An 18149-nucleotide genomic window follows, 5' to 3' on the forward strand; every position below is an offset into this window, starting at 1 on the left:
ATCCATGATGGCAATTATTTTTTAGGTATAACCATCTAAATACAGAGAATATGAATCTAAGGATACCTTCTATACACTTGTCACCAGTACAGGGCTTGTGAAAATCGGGCGCCTCAATAGACCCTGAATTGTCCCATGTACTTCAACTGGCAATCACCTAAAAGATTGGTTTCCAGCCATTAACCATTTGTCCAACAAATGAGCGTTCTAAGGAGAGTATTTCCATCTCTCAGCTTTCCCAAAAACATTAGGGATTAGTATTCCTTCAGTCCTTGATACATTTCAGCAACTCTACATGTTTGGGGGTGCTACAAAAGAGTTATCTTTTCCCTCAAGCACATACAGAGTTCATTATAAAGATTTTTATTGGATTTGAAAAACCTAATTCACTTATCTGGTCAAGTGTCTCAACTCCACTAACTGCTGGTCAACGTGAGGATCACACCTAAATTGGTCTGTATTATGCACAGAATTTTCTATAACGCAGGCTTAAACTTTCTACATATTAGTTTTACATTGTACACTACTGGATGGGGCAAAAGGTCAGGCACTAACTTTTTTGTGGCTGTCCACAACTTCTAATTAAAAAAGCGGGGCGCAAGATCTTTGAGCATACAATATGTATAGTTACCGAACTCTGCTCAGCTGAATGGCTAAACAAAATCCATTATTTGTCAGTTCTACAAAATCAAAACACACTAAGGCCTGGCTTTTCCCTTTATAATGCCGATAAAAATGTCCAGGTTCAGGTTCAGCTTAAGCCTCATTAAAGTTTGCTTGGTCTTACTACAATTCTTTTTTGAAGGCCTAACAATATTCTCTGTAAACACAAGCAAATGGTCTCATTACTTGCGAGATTTGATCACATATTACACAGTTCTATTGTACGTATTGCTACAGTAATCAATCTACCTTTTGCTCTTTAACACAGTAATAATAGTTGCTTTTATCACTTAATCATTACAACAGTCACAACAGAGAGAAACTAGCGGAATGGAGTGCTTTTTTTTTTTTAAGGAACTGGTCCAGAGGTTTCCAATATTACACACATTGTTTTATAATTATGCTATGTCTCTTTGGATCCACCAGCAGCTTTCTTACTAGTCCCCTGAAATTTAGAAGTGTGTCAAAAGAGACCACACGCTGCCGAAACATAATGCAGAGAGGGCCCCTGACATTTACAATACCCTAATATGAGTGACCATGTAGGAAACTGTATTGAAAAACAGAATGTTAGCAAAAGGGAATGGCACATATTGTCAGTTTACACTTTCATCTCCCTGTCATACATCAGCAAAATGGCTTTTTGTGCCTTTTCAGGGTATGATGCGGTGTCAAACTATGAATGCTCAGAAAACACATCTCAATTTTTCTAATTCAATGCACTTTCCTATGGAGCTCCGGAAAGACTCAATTTCCAAGAAGTGGGATTAACTATTTATTTCTTTAAAGAATGCCTCAGCAATCATAATTTGTCAAAAAGTGGTCTGACGTAAATTCAAATCAGGGACTAGGAGTATTAAAAAACAGTGTATAAATTTAGATCTTCCCAGCAGGGATGGAGCTGTAGTGTTGTGAAGAAAAAGTTCTTCAGTAACACTCTTCCTTGTTGATATTCTAACTTTAGATTCCCCACCTTTAAAATATTTCCAAGCATCGTTAAAGCAGTTGCTCCCTCAAGCTGCCAGGTGGCACCCCCTGCAACAACCTCACCTCTGCCCCAAAAGTGATAAAGTGGAGCAGCTTATAAGCGCCACTCTTGGTTCTAATGTCAGTTTCTGTTGTGCATACATAGCAACATCTGGAATGCAGAAAAAGAAAGGTTAAAAAAATAAATAATCATGGGGAGTTATTCTTCCCATTGACTAGTATTGAAGTTGAGCCAATTTCAGGTGAGAGAAAGCAAAACTGAAGTCATATTTGCCATTAAAAATCAGGAATCTCCCACCTGAACCGGGTCTGGTGCCATCCTGTGATCCTATTTTCATCCAGTTCCTCAGACACAGAGCAGCCGTGACAAGTTAGAGATGAAAGCATGACAAAAAACACTAATATGAGGGCCATTTCAGTAAGCACACAAGTCCATTCCACCAAATGTAGAGATGGGAAGATAAGGAGGAATGGGAGGTTCAACAGAGTATCCACCAGAAAGAGCAAAACTGAAGATAGGTAACCTATTTATCTTTAATAGCAGTTTCCTCACTTTGGAATAAATACCAAAACAGTACGTACCAAATGGTTATGGACTGAGCAGTCTACTGAAACCAAAAAGTCCTGCAGACTGCAAAGGCAGAGGCCCTCTTTGTGGACCTGGCTTTCAAGACAGTAGTGCTGGGTGAATGTGTATATGGACACCCATCTTGCAGCTCAATGGATATTCAGACATGGCTAACTACCTTCTAGACAACCTTTTTAGCTAAAGCTTAGCATATGTTAAGACACAGGACAATCCAACTTGATAGTGCCCTTTTATACCACCACCCCCTTTTTGGTATTGGTAACCCCCACGAAGAGCTGGTTGTCAAAAAAGCAGTAGTTCTTTGTTCGGTCAACACAAATGCATATATATCTCAAGTCAATTAAGCTTCTCCTCTCTCAAGGGATAAGGTGAAGAGAACACATTTCGAAGGGTAATGGACTGACCCACCTGGAAAAGCAACATCACATTAGAGAGGAAGTCATCTCAGTTCCTCAGCATTAATTTGTACGGAAAAAAGGAGGTATATAGGAGCTGCACTCAACACCTGCAGTTCACTGACACAGCATGCAGAAGTAATTGTGATAAGGAATAAAGTCATAATGGTAAAGAGTCACAGTGAACAACTGTGCATGGGACTGAACTTCACACCCATTAGGAACACGTCAGCCAATTTAAGATCTCACTGAGGTATAAAGGTTTTCACAGGAAAAGAAGAAACAGTAATCTTATCAGAAATGGAACATTGGTCAGACAAATGCATAAAGGTTGATGTATCATTTAACTGTGCTCAGTATAAATTCATGCTGGGAAAAAGACAAAACTACTGATAAAAAAATCTTACAACTAGGATCTCAATGGCGGTCTCTACACTAAGCCACAAACTTTCAGGATCATCCTGAATATATGGATTTGTTTACAGGATGTCTAGCTGCAACTTTCATATCCACCACTTTAGGCATCAAGTCAAAACTGCTCACTTGTCGTCCTTCATTTTCTACACATGGACTTGAGGATTTCGATGCAGTACCCAGCCCTAGTGGTGAGGAATGAGTTCCTCTGTAGCCAAATCAGAGGGAAGATGCTCAGAATCAGGAGACCAGAGGGCCTGGCTCAATCTGAAGCAATCAGGATGCCTTGGACACAGTCTATTCCGACTTTCTTCAAAGCCGGATCATGGAGAGGCAGGGTGGAAATAGGTGCAGAAGGGCTGTGTCCTATCCCAGGTTGAATGTCCCTAGAGACCTTCCTGGAGTAAACTGCAGCACACAGTAATATAAGACACATATTCTCAGCGGTGTAGAAAAGATTTTGCCAGGGCATGCACCACTGGTCGAAAGATGTCCTGTGCCACCCTGGGATGAAGACGTCATGCAGGGATCAGCCAGTCAAAGCCTGCTCAATTTGTCCAACTTTGGCCGTCAGAGACCTTGCCAGGTGAATAGCCACTAGGTAGATCCTCTGTTGATTCAACCATCTCTGAAGGCTCAGAGGAAAATAGCACAAGATCTGCGACCCCACGCTGCCCTGCTGGTTGAGATACAACATGGTATTTGTGTTGCCCATGAGGATTTGTACGAACCTTCCCTTGATGGTCAATAGAAAAATGTTTAGGGCCACCCTGGTTGCACAAAGCTCCAGAAGTGTGATGTGGAGCTGGTGCTCCGCTGATCTCTACAGCTCTGAGGTGACCTCCCCAAACAACAGACAATGCATCCAACACTACAGTGATCTCTGTGATAGGTAAGAACAGAGGCCTGCCGCAAGATGGTCCTTGGCTTGTCTCTTCTGAGAATCAAATGATGTCAGACACACTGCCCCTGTGCTGTGCCAACTGGAAGCAGAAGACTCCTAGATTCCAACTGAATGTAGAGGAAGTTTTAGAACTATCCTCACAGAGACCCAGGATTAAGCCTAAAACATCAGGATCATAATCTGAATGCCCCAGGCTCATTGCAGAGGTGAGATAATATGAAGTTTGTAAAGGACGACTGCTAGCAAAAAAGGTATTCTCATGCTAGGATATACACTGTGAAAAGGGGTGTTTATTTCAGTTTAAAGGGGCAGTCTTTCACTTTATTCCTGTAGATACAGAGGATCTTAGCTGCAACTCAAGGAAAAGCTAATTCATATGTTTGAAAGCCCAAAGGGTAAAGGATCATCCTCCCAACTTGGATATGCACAGTGCAGGTCACTTGCTAGTTGCGGCTCACAGAGAGGGAGTAGTAGGGTAGTAGGAACAGATTAATTTTTTAATGTAAGAAGGGCCTAAAACAGAGTACTTTAATAATGCATATCGAGAGCCTATGCAGGCACTTAAGATGGGATGATATAGACGGAAAGAAAGATTAAGAATGAACCATGCAGCTGAATGGTGAACTACCTGAAGGTAGTGAAGTAAGTAACTTGCTAAGACCAGCTATAGCGAGTTGCCATGATCTAGGCAGGATGTAATCATGCCATAAATGACTGATTTTTGGCAAGCTACTGCTAGAAGTGACAGTGCTTTCCTAAGAGGTCTGAGAAGAACAAGGCAGACTGCTGCAAACTCGGCAACTTGTGTAGAAAAAGACAGGTTATGATGCAACCATAAATCCAAGTTCTGACAGTGCAAGGGGACACTAAGGGCTGGTCTCGTTCTGTGAAGGCCATCCGAGTGGTGACCAAAAGGATGGTTATTTTCCAAGCAGAAGAATATCAGTCTTATCGCTATTTAGTTTGGGACAGTTTGCATTCATACATTTAATCAGTGAAGGCATGCATGCACTCAACTTGTCTTGGATGGATGCAGAGTTGTCAAAGAGAGATGAAATCACTTGGGTGTCTTTCACGTAGGACATGATATTGAAAGCAAAAGATAAAACAAAGGCAGCCAGGGGAGTAATGCAGCCATTCAATAAAGTAAGGAATAAGGAGAAGCGCTCAAAGATGCTCTGAAATAGACGGGTAGCAGAGGAGCTAAATGGAAATCATAAGACTGATCGCAACCGACTGGACAAAAAAAAAAAAAAAAAAAAAAGAACAGCACCATTAGAAGGCAAATTTACAGAAGACAATTTTAAAAGACAGTTAATGGTAGTGTTTGAAAGGGTGTCAGAGGCTGCTAATAGATCTAACAGAATCAAGTTAGCCGAGCCAACTTGATCTAAAATTGCGCAAAGATCTTTTGTAATGGCCCGCAAGAGCTTTCAGCAGAGTGTTGGGGACTGAAGCCATAATAGGTGCAGTCAAGCAAATAGTCTGAGTAAGAATAGTGGGATAGCTGAATATTAACTTGTTTTCCTAATATTTTAGCAGGAAAAGGTAGGAGTGATAGTGGCGTATAGCTGCTCAAGGAGTTAGGATTCAATATGAGTTTTATTAAAGATTGGCACTTCAGTAGCATGCTTAGTGGAACCATAGCTGATTATAATAAGTTGGTGATGAGATAAGTGAGTGTAGATAAGATACATTCAGAGCCCTGCGTGAACATGCGTGGAGGGCATGGGAAGAACCCCCACTTACTACCAGAAAGACAAAGTTGGATCTCAGCTCAAGTAATAGAGAAACAAATCTGAGACTGAGTAGCATGTGATGGAGACTGAAGGAAGATCACAACAGGCTAGCGAGTTTAACGTCATAGATGTTGAAGATTGTGTTTAAAAAATAAAGTTGGAAGATCAGAGGTGGAAAGGCCTCAATATCCAGGATGGCCTCTAAAACAGTGTCTTCTATGTAAGTGCATTGTAGTCCCAAAGTATGAGGAATAAACTACTCACCTCTAGTTTTTACGATGTTGGATATCTCAATGAGCTTTAGAGAAAAAATAACCCATTTGTCTTAGTTGTTCATTGCCATTGTTTCTGCATCTTACACCATGCTCCAGGTCAAGTACCAGGACACACTATTTTACAGAAATGTGTGATACAAATTCAGGAATTACAGTGACCAGCAGCCTAGATGTGATGATTTGTTGGTAGTAACACTGTAGAACTGTGACCACTTGAAACAACTACAGTGACCAAAAACTATAGAAAAAAGAAAGGTAAGAACTGGTCAAGACATGCAACCTCACCTTTTTAGCTTTGGGGAAAAACGGAAGCCACTTGTCTTTGTCTGGCAAGGCAGGAGACTTCTCCGAGACACTGGCAGGCCGGGAATCTCTTGCTCTAATACCCACATATGTCATATAGGTGCCCAAAGCAAAGGCCATGTGTGAACTGCCAAAAAGACAAACACTTTAGAATTTTAAGCTCTCTAGGAAGACAAGCTCAGGCACTTATTAATCAGCAACAGTACATGTCTCTAGTCAGGTTAAATGTAGTTTAGGTAAATGCAATGGTAATTTACATTCAGTGATGCAGAGCCAACCTTCACTTCTGTATCAGTCATTGACTTTGATAAGAAAACTCCTCTGATAGCAGTCCTTTCTAGTCAGTGTTATCGACTCCAGCTTCTGTGTTTTTTTTTTTTTTTTTTTTAAATAAAGGCCCAGGTAAAGACATAAAACATCTGTTCTTCATCTTTACGAATTAGGGAAGTACTATTCTCGGTATACAAGGTGTATTCTGAGCAAAGACCTCATGGCAAGGCATAAACTAACAATCTAGATCAGAAAGTCACTTATTCACCTCCCCTATTAATAAGCTTTAAGAATACAATGGTACAATATCCAAAATGTCAATCGTTACAGCCTTCTGATCCTTGAGGCCAGTTTTACTGATCATTCTATGTAGACACAAACTATACACTTTGTTTCACTTATTTCAAAGAGTATTCGACTTTGAGCACTGCACAACTGTTGTCAGTGTGGATATTTTTTAAATAAATGCATGTATATTTTTTCTGCAAATTGACATTGTGGTTAGTATTAGCCTTCAAAGTCAGATGAATAAGTTCCTAGTGAACCATTGTAATTTCACATATGATTTACACGGAGTTCACTTGGCGAAACGGGATACTCTTGTGTTACAAAAAGTACTGACTCTTATTAATAAGGCATTTGAGAGCTAGCATTAAAAACACTATGGGCCTGATTACAACTTTGGCGGAGGGGGTTAATCCGTCCCAAATGTGAAGGATATCCTGCCTGCCGTATTACGAGTCCATTATATCCTATGGAACTCGTAATACGGTGGGTGGGATATGCGTCACATTTGGGACGGATTAACCCGCCTCCGCCAAAGCTGTAAACAGGCCCTAGGTATTTTTTATGAAAGAGGAAGAGGAGATAGGTCTTCTTTCTTACATTTAGCACAGTTTTAAAATAGTTCATGCTGTTTTTCCTGGATGAAGAACCAAAAGATGTGCACTGCTCAACCTAACACGTGGCAAAAGGCACCTATGCTGAGACTTACTTACCCAGGTGATGCACTGTTCCATAGAATCTGCTGTGCACAGCGGGAGATAGGCCTTTACAGTAGACTTGTTAAACTCAGAGCGCTCCTTCACGTATTTGCCTAATTCTAGTCTTAACAAGTTCTTTGCTGGATGCTACAATGCATTCTGGAACAATAAATAACTCTGACATACCCGAGCTTGCCAGTCTTTTTCTATGTGTATTAGCTGAAAATGTCTGTGTCATTTATAACACATCCTTTTTCCTTTTTCTAGCATGCTTCTTGAATCTCTGGTAAAAGCCATTAACAGTATCATACAGGTTCACTCAACATTTTCAATGCTACAAAAATACTATATTTCACTCATAATTAATTAATCAATCTTTACTACTAGTCCATCTTACCCCCCTCCCCACTGACATTCTTCCACAATTTAGATTCTGTATCACTGTGCTAAAATTGTCTTGAAATTGAACAGATTGTCTAGACCAGCTTCTAACATAGGAGGAGGAAGGTGAAGTTCTCACTGAACGTATCCTAGTAAGACCCCAGGACTAGACAGGTTTACAACTGAATACTGCAACAAACTCCACCCAGTTATCCTGCCTTCTCTCATGGAAATACCCCTGGAATCGATCGCCAGAGGCCAATTTCCTCCAGAGACAGACCTGGCAACTACAGTGGTGCAGCTGAAACAAGGCAGGCCTCCTGAACGATGCACCTCCCACTCCCCCAATCTCCCTCTTAAACACAGGGGTAAAACACTTTGAAAAAGTCCTGGCAAAACACCTCTTTCGTGTACTGACTCGCCTGGTTTACCCACCAGGGCAGGTTTATCCCCAAGCACAACATGCAACACTTTATCCAGAGGGTCCACTTCGTGTTGGTTTGATTTCAGTCTCTGCAATACTCCATGACTGACTGTTGATTTCTGAAAAGCCTTTGATTCTTTGGACTGGGCATTCGTGGAGAAGATACTACTTAAAATGGGATTTGGGCAATGCTTCAGATCATATGTTAAGGTTCTGTATGTAATACCACAGGCCCAAATATGAGTGAATAATGCATTATCACCCAGGTTCTCAATTTGTCAGGATACCAGGAAGGGTTATCCCCTCTCGAGCAGCCCCCAGAAGGATTAAGGGCTTACTGCACCAATGTTGCCACCTCTGTAATGGCTCGCAGAGCACCTGTCCTGAATATTTGTCAGGCTTCAACACGGTCATAAATGTGTACATTCACAGAGCATTATTGCCTTGAAAGCCAGGTCTGACAGAAAAGTCAATTTTGCTGCTCCGTCCTGCAGGAAGTCTGGTCTGAGTCACTCCACACACTCAGCATCGCTGGGGGGTACTGCTTTGGTATATATTCTGAGTTGAGGAATCTGCAGTTTAAAGTATTCATCTGAAGAACAAGTTACTTACCTTCTGTAACACTTTCTGGTGGATACTGTATCTAACCACAGATTCCTCACTAGCCATTCGTGGCATAGACTCTTTTTACATCTAAAAAGGTTGCACCCCGGGGGCAACTTCTTGATCATGTGAGCTCTGCATGCAAGGGCACGGACTGTGTCAAGGAAGAAATTGACATCACAAACTAGCCGGCGCTTATATGAGTCTCAAGTCATAATTGCACAACACTACTTACCAGTGCAAAGGGGCTATGTTGAAAAATCTTTTGGGATCCAATCTGGAACCAGGGAATATTCTAAAGGTGAAGAAAGTGTGGTAGAAGTATCCAGCATAAAACAGCATACATCTACAACACGTTTTTGTTCAGACGCTACTCCTAGGTAGTGCAACGACCCCACACCGTCATGTTGTCCTGGCAGGAGCCACATTGCAACAATGAGGCATCCGTGTCCATAATAGTCTGTGCTTGTTGAAGGCTGAAGGGATGACTTACAGATTAAAGAAGTCCATCCACCAGCTGAGATTCAAGTGGGCAGACTTGAAAGCTCCGCCTGAGCTGAGAGTCTGCCATGATGCTGGGCCCACTGTGGCCAAAGACTCCACTGTAGGGACCTCATCCTCAATCTGGAACGGGAAACTAAAAGGATGGACAAGGCCAAGCGACCAAGCAGATGCAAAATGTATAGGAACAAGAAATAAATGTAAGTCACAAATCTCTGAATTATTTCCCCAAAAATCCATGATCCATTGAGGAGCCTAGCAGAAAGAAAAGACATTCATGCAGTTGTCCACACTGCACATTTAAAGGTCAACCTTTGGAGTAAGGCAGGACTGGTGAATCACCGATGGTAAATGTCATGTTTGGGAATAGAGTCATCATGCATCAATAATGCTTATTTACCAGTGCTGTCGAGTCTGCATTCATCATGCATGGATATACATGGACATAAGACCACAGCAGTGAAACCGCGTAAACCGCCAGCACAGCTGTGAAAACACTATGTGCGTTCGTCAGTCCGAAAACCAAGATGCCAAAATAATTGTGCTATAATTCCACTGTGAACCTAGGAAAATGCCTATAAGAGGGATGAAATGGAAGCCAGAAGTAGACATCTTGAAGATCCAGAAACACCAACCAAATTCCTGGAGTCACTGCCAGCATGACTTGGTTCAGAGATAGCACCATGAACTTGGTCTGCTAAATAATTCGGTTCAGAAGGCTGAGATCCGAAAAAGTTATGAGCTTTCTGTGCTCTTTGGGACCAAGAAGTAAAGAGAGGAATTCCTTTGCACCACCTGTATGCCCTGCTTATCCAGAAAGGCAAGGACCTCCCTCTACCTCCACATTTGAGGCATATTCTAGAGATCATCTCCTGCCAGAGGGGGGCAGTCTAGAGGACAGGCTCAAAAGATTGTCTCTGAGGGAACTTACAGCCCATGAATTTTCTATACTGCTCATGGAACAGCCATCACTGGTAAGCACAGGTTCAGTGAAAACGCTGCACTCTGCCATTATTTACACACTCCAAGGGCAAGCCAGCTTGCCACTGAAAAGCCACTCGTAATCAAAGCACAGGCCTGGACATCTTCTCAACAGCCCACAGAAGACACTTGGGTAATTAAGTGCAGTGCAACAGCAGTATCCAAGAATCAGGCCACTATATACATAAAATCCAAACTGCCCTTCAGGATCCACTTAGAAGCATCAATGATAAAATCTGAAAAAGACCTCTTCATCTGATCCCTGTAGATTTACAACCACTAATTTGGCCAATCACAACAAGACACGGGCATACCAGCGTTCTAGGCATGTGGTCTTTGTCATAGGGTCAGTGTTTCTGCTAGATGCAAAAAACATCTGGCAAATGCCATACCATCATTTGTCTCCTTGTCCAGAGGAACCGTCGGAAAGAGATTATTATTTAGCTTTGCTGGCTAAGTTTGCATCACCAAGCAAGTTACTGGGTCACCAAGAGCAGTCTTACGTCATGTGCTAATCCGACTGAGATCTGCCTGGCCTCAAGAAGGACTTTTCCCAGGCAGCAACAACAGGTTTTATCAGAGTCTCATTAAATGACAGTATGGAGTAATCAACTGAAGACGAAGGTTGCAGCCTCTGTAGAAATATTAAACCATGGTGTTTCAGAGTGCAACCTCAGATCAAGAGTTTCTGCAGCTTGTGGCACCACAGCAGTAATGAATGCACGGTTCTGTCGAGGCCCCAGATGTGCCCTTTTAGAGATTTATCTGGCCCACTGGCATTTCATAATCTGGATAAAGAGGGGGGGGGTGGGGTGGGGGTGGGAGGGGGGTGTTAGAGAGAGATTAATTATTAACCTGGAGTCACTGCATTCTGATCAAGATCTCTAGAAGACACTCTTATGGACTCAAAATTGAATAGCTCTATAAAGGCAACTTGGAAGGAAATCTATTCATCGAGGCAAGCTCACGCTCCCTCTAGTACACCCACATAAGTACACCCAACTAAGAGGGCAGTGTTGACAACTAAGAATGAGCAGCTGGGACTGGCTCGGAGGTAGTGTCATGAATGGTGCCTGATGGACAGGGGATGGCACCATTGTCTGTGAATTCTTATTAGGTGTTGAGGTGGAGGCGTCTGGGGTCTTGTGTCAAGAGCCATCAGAGTCAGATTCACTGATACCAAGTAGCAGATCTGGCCTTGGAAAATGGCCCAGAAGTTAAAGGCGCCATTCTGAAAATGTCCAGCATGGCCTGACAGAAGTTCTCAACATCAGAAGGAAAAGAGACTTTTGGCTGGATTCTCTGTAGCTCTTATCACGTGCAGTCCTGCTACACTGCTGTAGCATCCAATCTTATGATGAGTCGATCGAGGGCAGACCTCAGCTTCCAAGGGAAATTTCTCTCCTGGCTGAACTGTGATAACCAAAGCTGCTCCACTGTGAACAGGTATGCAGTGCGCTGGGTCCCAAGAAACCCTAGAAGTAAGTAGTTTAGAGTGGTAGGTTGCTAGGACCATTCTAATTATGCTATAACTGTTCATTTTACTCTTGATGGTAGCAACATGCATAAGGGCTGGTTTAATAGTATTCCGTGTGGTTATTACTAATGTACTAAGCAGCAAGAGACGACTGTTGATATAAAGCCATTTCAAATGTTTTTTCTTAGTGCAGTGCTTGTGTGCAGTATTCTGAAGAACTAAATTGGGGCAGAATTACCAATGTTCCTCTGTACCCTTTAAGGGACTGTTGGTAACCCAGAAAGCATGGACACCGTCCCAGCAGGTGGCTACAATAACCAGAACTCCCCTGCTCAAGTGATGATGGGCTGAACTCTGTCCAGGGATTGTTGGTAGGGAAGCCAAACCATGTAGACTTGGCCCAGAGTACCAGTATATGCAACATTATTGTAAAGGAAGGAGTACATTTTGCATGTTTTTTCGGGCCTTGGGAAACCGACTTCTGTGACAGCCTAGGGAAACCAAGCTTGAACAGTCTAAAAATGGAGAAAGGAACTGTGTCACCACAACAAAGAAGCAATGCTGAGAAGAGGAAAAAGAAACACCATGTAGTCATGCTGCGGTATGTACTGGGAACAAGACCAGAGAAGCATGGTGCAACTGCACCATAACAGGAAAGAAGAGCAGGGGACAAGCACAATTGGAGGAGCACAGTGTAACCTTTGGCAAGCAGGATTAAGTAGAGAAAAAGAAGCATGATACAAGTCACAATGTGTGACTGCGTACATGTGGCTTTCATTGGATTTTCTCTAACTGCATAGCTTTCATTATTTATTGACTGTTTAGGAGCAGTATATGAATCAGCTTCTAGTGATAACTTTTCCTTAAACTAGGTCCTGCCATCATGTTGAGACAGGATGGAACAGAATAAGATGTCTGTAAATTTAAAGTGGAAATAGGCAGAAATGAAGAGGTTGGTCCAATATGGTTCAAGAACGTTTAAGGTGGTCTCCTACTGTATAGGGACAATAAAACATTGATAATCCTAAAAGAATACCATAAAGTTATTTTATAGCTAACAATTCTTCTGCTGATATCTTTGTGACTGTGGGCCAGAAGTACTATCATACTGATAGCAATTAGCGACAAGTATTTTTGCGAATCCACTTAAGTACTAATAGGTCATTTCACAAACAGGGCTGAGTTGCAATCTGACCTCCAAATTAGGATTCACAAGGCAGGTTGCAAATTTAGACTCAGTCAGATTGAATGCAATCAGTGGCCTGCAAGGGTCAGGTGACCTTAATGTCTTATTGTTTCTAAATACAAAAAATAATTAAATTAGTCATTTTTCCCTGTCAGGAAAACGGGCTGCTCAAAGAAAAGGTTTTTTTTCAAAGGTTTCTGTCTGAAAAACTGGACCCCTGGCTGGACCACTGCCTACTCCACCAGAGACCTTTTTTGCAATTCAAAAGGGGGAAGGGGTGCCAAGAGGATCCTTTCTCTTCTGTTAATGAGTTGCCACTCCACCTTGAGGATCAGTAATTTTACAATGGTTTGTGACCGAATGCAAATTTGATACATAGGATCTCGATTCACAATTTGAAAGTGACGCCTGCAATACCCTCTTTCAAATTGCGAATTGGTATAGATACATTTTTCATGACTTTTGAAACTGGGTATTCATACATTAGGAAAACATATTTTGTTGGTATAAATGCTCCTATTTTGTGAATAAAAAGATTGTGACCTCATAATAGGTTATTACATATAACCCAAAATTATTTAAAGCAACTCGCAAAATGGCACATTGAAGCCCCCTCATAAGCCATCCCCTGCTTCAAGCTCCCATGAAGCTATTTAACCCCATAGAGCTTCAAAAACATCACTCACCTTCTGTCTTCCTCATACTTCGACCTGCAAGGAACGAAAAGTTGGATTAAGGTGTGATTAATATGTTACTAAAAATAAGGAACATTCTAGATGCCAGTAATACTTTTTATTCTTAAATTCTAATTTGCTTCAGGGTTTTGCATACACAACCTCTCTAGGGTGAAACAAATAATGTCTAATTAAATTAATACCCATTGTTGTGTGTCATATAAACTATACATCCCAATTTGAAATGATGAATACACTACATGAAATAGACACCGAGGCCCACATGCATCTGAGTCACTATTCACTACTGAGGAACGTGTCTCCCATTATATTTGGTGCTTGTAAATTACTTGAGAAAAGAGTAGGCTAAGTTCAATCAAATATTGTGTCCTACTTTCTTGACATTTGTTAATCCACACTTCTGCCAATCTAAAAACAATGCATGCTTTCGAAGCCTGTACCACAAGAGATTTCTTACAACACCTTTTGTGTTCCTATATGACTTTTTTCAGACTTCAAAGTACAACTAGACATAGGAGGACACCCCTCTTAAAATACTGAAGATTACTTTAAAGATCCGGTGGGAGAAAGAAATCATAATTAAACAAGCAGATTATTTACTCAAGATCAAAACTGCATCATTAGTAATTCACGTTGACTTTTCACACATAGGTGGCAGGTAAACAAGCTAGATGAATTGCCTCAATCTTGACAATGACAAAATGGAGATTATTCTGTTTGGTCAATAATTCACAATTTATAGACTGGAGTTCTACATGGTGGCCCAACAAGCTTGTTTTTCTCCGCATATCTATTGAGTCATTAAAAATGTAGTGTAGGAAGTTGGCTCTGTATGTGCTATTTCAAAGTAAGGAATAGCATGCACAGAGTCCAAGGGTTCCCCTTAGAGGTAAGATAGTGGCAAAAAGAGATAATACTAATGCTCTATTTTGTGGTAGTGTGGTCGAGCAGTAGGCTTATCCAAGGAGTAGTGTTAAGCATTTGTTGTACATACACACAGGCAATAAATGAGGAACACACACTCAGAGACAAATCCAGCCAATAGGTTTTGTTATAGAAAAATACCTTTTCTTAGTTTATTTTAAGAACCACAGGTTCAAATTCTACATGTAATATCTCATTTGAAAGGTATTGCAGGTAAGTACTTTTGGAACTTTGAATAATTACAGTAGCATATATACTTTTCACATAAAACACAAATAGCTGTTTTAAAAGTGGACACAGTGCAATTTTCACAGTTCCTGGGGGAGGTAAGTTATTGTTAGTTTTAGCAGGTAAGTAAATCACTTACAAGTCTCAGGTTTGGGTCCAAGGTAGCCCACCGTTGGGGGTTCAGAGCAACCCCAAAGTCACCACACCAGCAGCTCAGGGCCGGTCAGGTGCAGAGGTCAAAGAGGTGCCCAAAACACATAGGCTTCAATGGAGAGAAGGGGGTGCCCCGGTTCCAGTCTGCCAGCAGGTAAGTACCCGCGTCTTCGGAGGGCAGACCAGGGGGGTTTTGTAGGGCACCGGGGGGGACACAAGTCAGCACAAAAAGTACACCCTCAGCAGCGCGGGGGCGGCCGGGTGCAGTGTGCAAACACGCGTCGGGTTTACAATGGTTTTCAATGAGAGACCAAGGGATCTCTTCAGCGTTGCAGGCAGGCAAGGGGGGGGCTCCTCGGGGTAGCCACCACCTGGGCAAGGGAGAGGGCCTCCTGGGGGTCACTCCTGCACAGGAGTTCCGTTCCTTTAGGTGCTGGGGGCTGCGGGTGCAGGTTCTTTTCCAGCCGTCGGGAAAGGGAGTTCAGGCAGTCGCGGTCAGGGGGAGCCTCGGGATTCCCTCTGCAGGCGTCGCTGTGGGGGCTCAGGGGGGACAACTTTGGTTACTCACGGTCTCGGAGTCGCCGGAGGGTCCTCCCTGAGGTGTTGGTTCTCCACCAGTCGAGTCGGGGTCGCCGGGTGCAGTGTTGCAAGTCTCACGCTTCTTGCGGGGATTTGCAGGGGTCTTTAAATCTGCTCCTCTGTAACAAAGTTGCAGTTCTTTTGGAGCAGTGCCGCTGTCCTCTGGAGTTTCTTGTCTTTCTTGAAGCAGGGCAGTCCTCAGAGGATTCAGAGGTCACTGGTCCCTTGGAAAGCATCGCTGGAGCAGGTTTCTTTGGAAGGCAGGAGACAGGCCGGTAAGTCTGGGGCCAAAGCAGTTGGTGTCTTCTGTTCTTCCTCTGCAGGGGTTTTTCAGCTCAGCAGTCTTCTTCTTCTTGTAGTTTCAGGAATCTAAAGTTTTAGGTTCAGGGAAGCCCTTAAATACTAAATTTAAGGGCGTGTTTAGGTCTGGGGGGTTAGTAGCCAATGGCTACTAGCCCTGAGGGTGGGTACACCCTCTTTGTGCCTCCTCCCAAGGGGAGGGGGTCACATCCCTAATCCTATTGGGGAATCCTCCATCTGCAAGATGGCGGATTGCTAAAAGTTAGAGTCACTTCAGCTCAGGACACCTTAGGGGCTGTCCTGACTGGCCAGTGACTCCTCCTTGGTATTCTCATTATTTTCTCTGGCCTTGCTGCCAAGAGTGGGGGCCGTGGCCGGAGGGGGCGGGCAACTCCACTAGCTGGAGTGTCCTGCGGTGCTGGCACAAAGGGGTGAGCCTTTGAGGCTCACCGCCAGGTGTGACAGCTCCTGCCTGGGGGAGGTGTTAGCATCTCCACCCAGTGCAGGCTTTGTTACTGGCCTCAGAGTGACAAAGGCACTCTCCCCATGGGGCCAGCAACATGTCTCGGTTGTGGCAGGCTGCTGGAACCAGTCAGCCTACACAGATAGTCGGTTAAGGTTTCAGGGGGCACCTCTAAGGTGCCCTCTGGGGTGTAGTTTACAATAAAATGTACACTGGCATCAGTGTGCATTTATTGTGCTGAGAAGTTTGATACCAAACTTCCCAGTTTTCAGTGTAGCCATTATGGTGCTGTGGAGTTCGTGTAAAACAGACTCCCAGACCATATACTCTTATGGCTACCCTGCACTTACAATGTCTAAGGTATTGCTTAGACACTGTAGGGGCACAGTGCTCATGCACTGGTGCCCTCACCTATGGTATAGTGCACCCTGCCTTAGGGCTGTAAGGCCTACTAGAGGGGTGACTTATCTACACCTGCATAGGCAGTGAGAGGCTGGCATGGCACCCTGAGGGGAGTGCCATGTCGACTTACTCGTTTTGTTCTCACCAGCACACACAAGCTGGCAAGCAGTGTGTCTGTGCTGAGTGAGGGGTCTCCAGGGTGGCATAAGACATGCTGCAGCCCTTAGAGACCTTCCTTGGCATCAGGGCCCTTGGTACCAGAGGTACCACTTACAAGGGACTTATCTGGATGCCAGGGTGTGCCAATTGTGGATACAAAAGTACAGGTTAGGGAAAGAACACTGGTGCTGGGGCCTGGTTAGCAGGCCTCAGCACACTTTCAATTCAAAACATAGCATCAGCAAAGGCAAAAAGTCGGGGGGTAACCATGCCAAGGAGGCATTTCCTTACATGTAGGTATTGTTATTGATCATAAGCTCACAGTCTTCAAACAAATTTATCAAGTCACTGGTTTTTGCTTCTCTCATTTGAAAACATTCAGGAAAATTATCTTGTTTCTCCCGGTGTCTGCAGACAATGTGGTCCATTCACTTTTCTCATCAAGTCTTGAAAGTCTAGACTAACTGTTGCATTGGCTGGAGGAAGTCCAAAATGCTGCTGTTTGTCTTATTCTCAACCCTTCTTCTACTCGCTCCAGCTCTACTGCTGTTTATCAAGTTGATGGGCTATCTATTAAAAATCACTCCAGATTTAAAGCCTTAAGTATGGTGCAAAGAACACTTTCTTTAACTTGGAACCAGCATATTTGATAAAGAAATTTAAAATAATATTAGCCTTTTCTTATCCTGGACCTTCAAACTTCAACTGGGTGTTCATCCCCTATATAAAAAAAAAATTTAAACATCAACAACTTTGTTTTCTTTTTAGCTTCCAAACTTTGGAACTCACTGCCGATGATGCTAAGGACTACCTCTCCGACAACTATATTCAAAAAAGCTTTAAATCTGGCTTTTCAAGTAATATTTTTCGCTGTGCCTGCACTTCAGTACCACAAACCCTTATGGGGTATTTGTTTGCATATACAAGCCATCTTTAGAGTCTTTTTAGGTCGAGCCTACTACATAGCACATGCGCTGTCTGTTGCGAATTATATTGTGGCTTAGTCAAAAACACAGAGGGGCTTGAGCTCGCACGCTGCTTAACTTTCCTTGTCATTCATTTGCATGCTTCTTTTTTGTGTCCTACCTTGTCAAGGTTTTGTTTCTCCCATGAAGCACTGCCTCTTTACAATCTCTTTGAGTGGCTGGCATTGCAGCTTCCACTGTGTGCT

General features: G+C 42.9%; 1 protein-coding gene across 3 annotated transcripts in view; it reads right to left on the reverse strand.

The window, feature by feature from the left end:
* The window catches only part of ARHGEF11 (Rho guanine nucleotide exchange factor 11), a 787362-nt gene that overhangs the window by 355575 nt on the left and 413638 nt on the right, over window positions 1-18149 (reverse strand). For all 3 annotated transcript variants that reach the window (XM_069217872.1, XM_069217873.1, XM_069217871.1), the window contains exons 18-19: window positions 13762-13785; window positions 6252-6396 (exon numbers count right to left, since the gene is read on the reverse strand). In XM_069217872.1, the coding sequence (XP_069073973.1) occupies window positions 6252-6396; window positions 13762-13785 (169 nt within the window). The remainder of the gene's footprint in view (window positions 1-6251; window positions 6397-13761; window positions 13786-18149) is intronic.

Source organism: Pleurodeles waltl, chromosome 12, assembly GCF_031143425.1.
Source record: "Pleurodeles waltl isolate 20211129_DDA chromosome 12, aPleWal1.hap1.20221129, whole genome shotgun sequence".
In the NCBI taxonomy this organism is placed as follows: Eukaryota; Metazoa; Chordata; class Amphibia; order Caudata; family Salamandridae; genus Pleurodeles; species Pleurodeles waltl.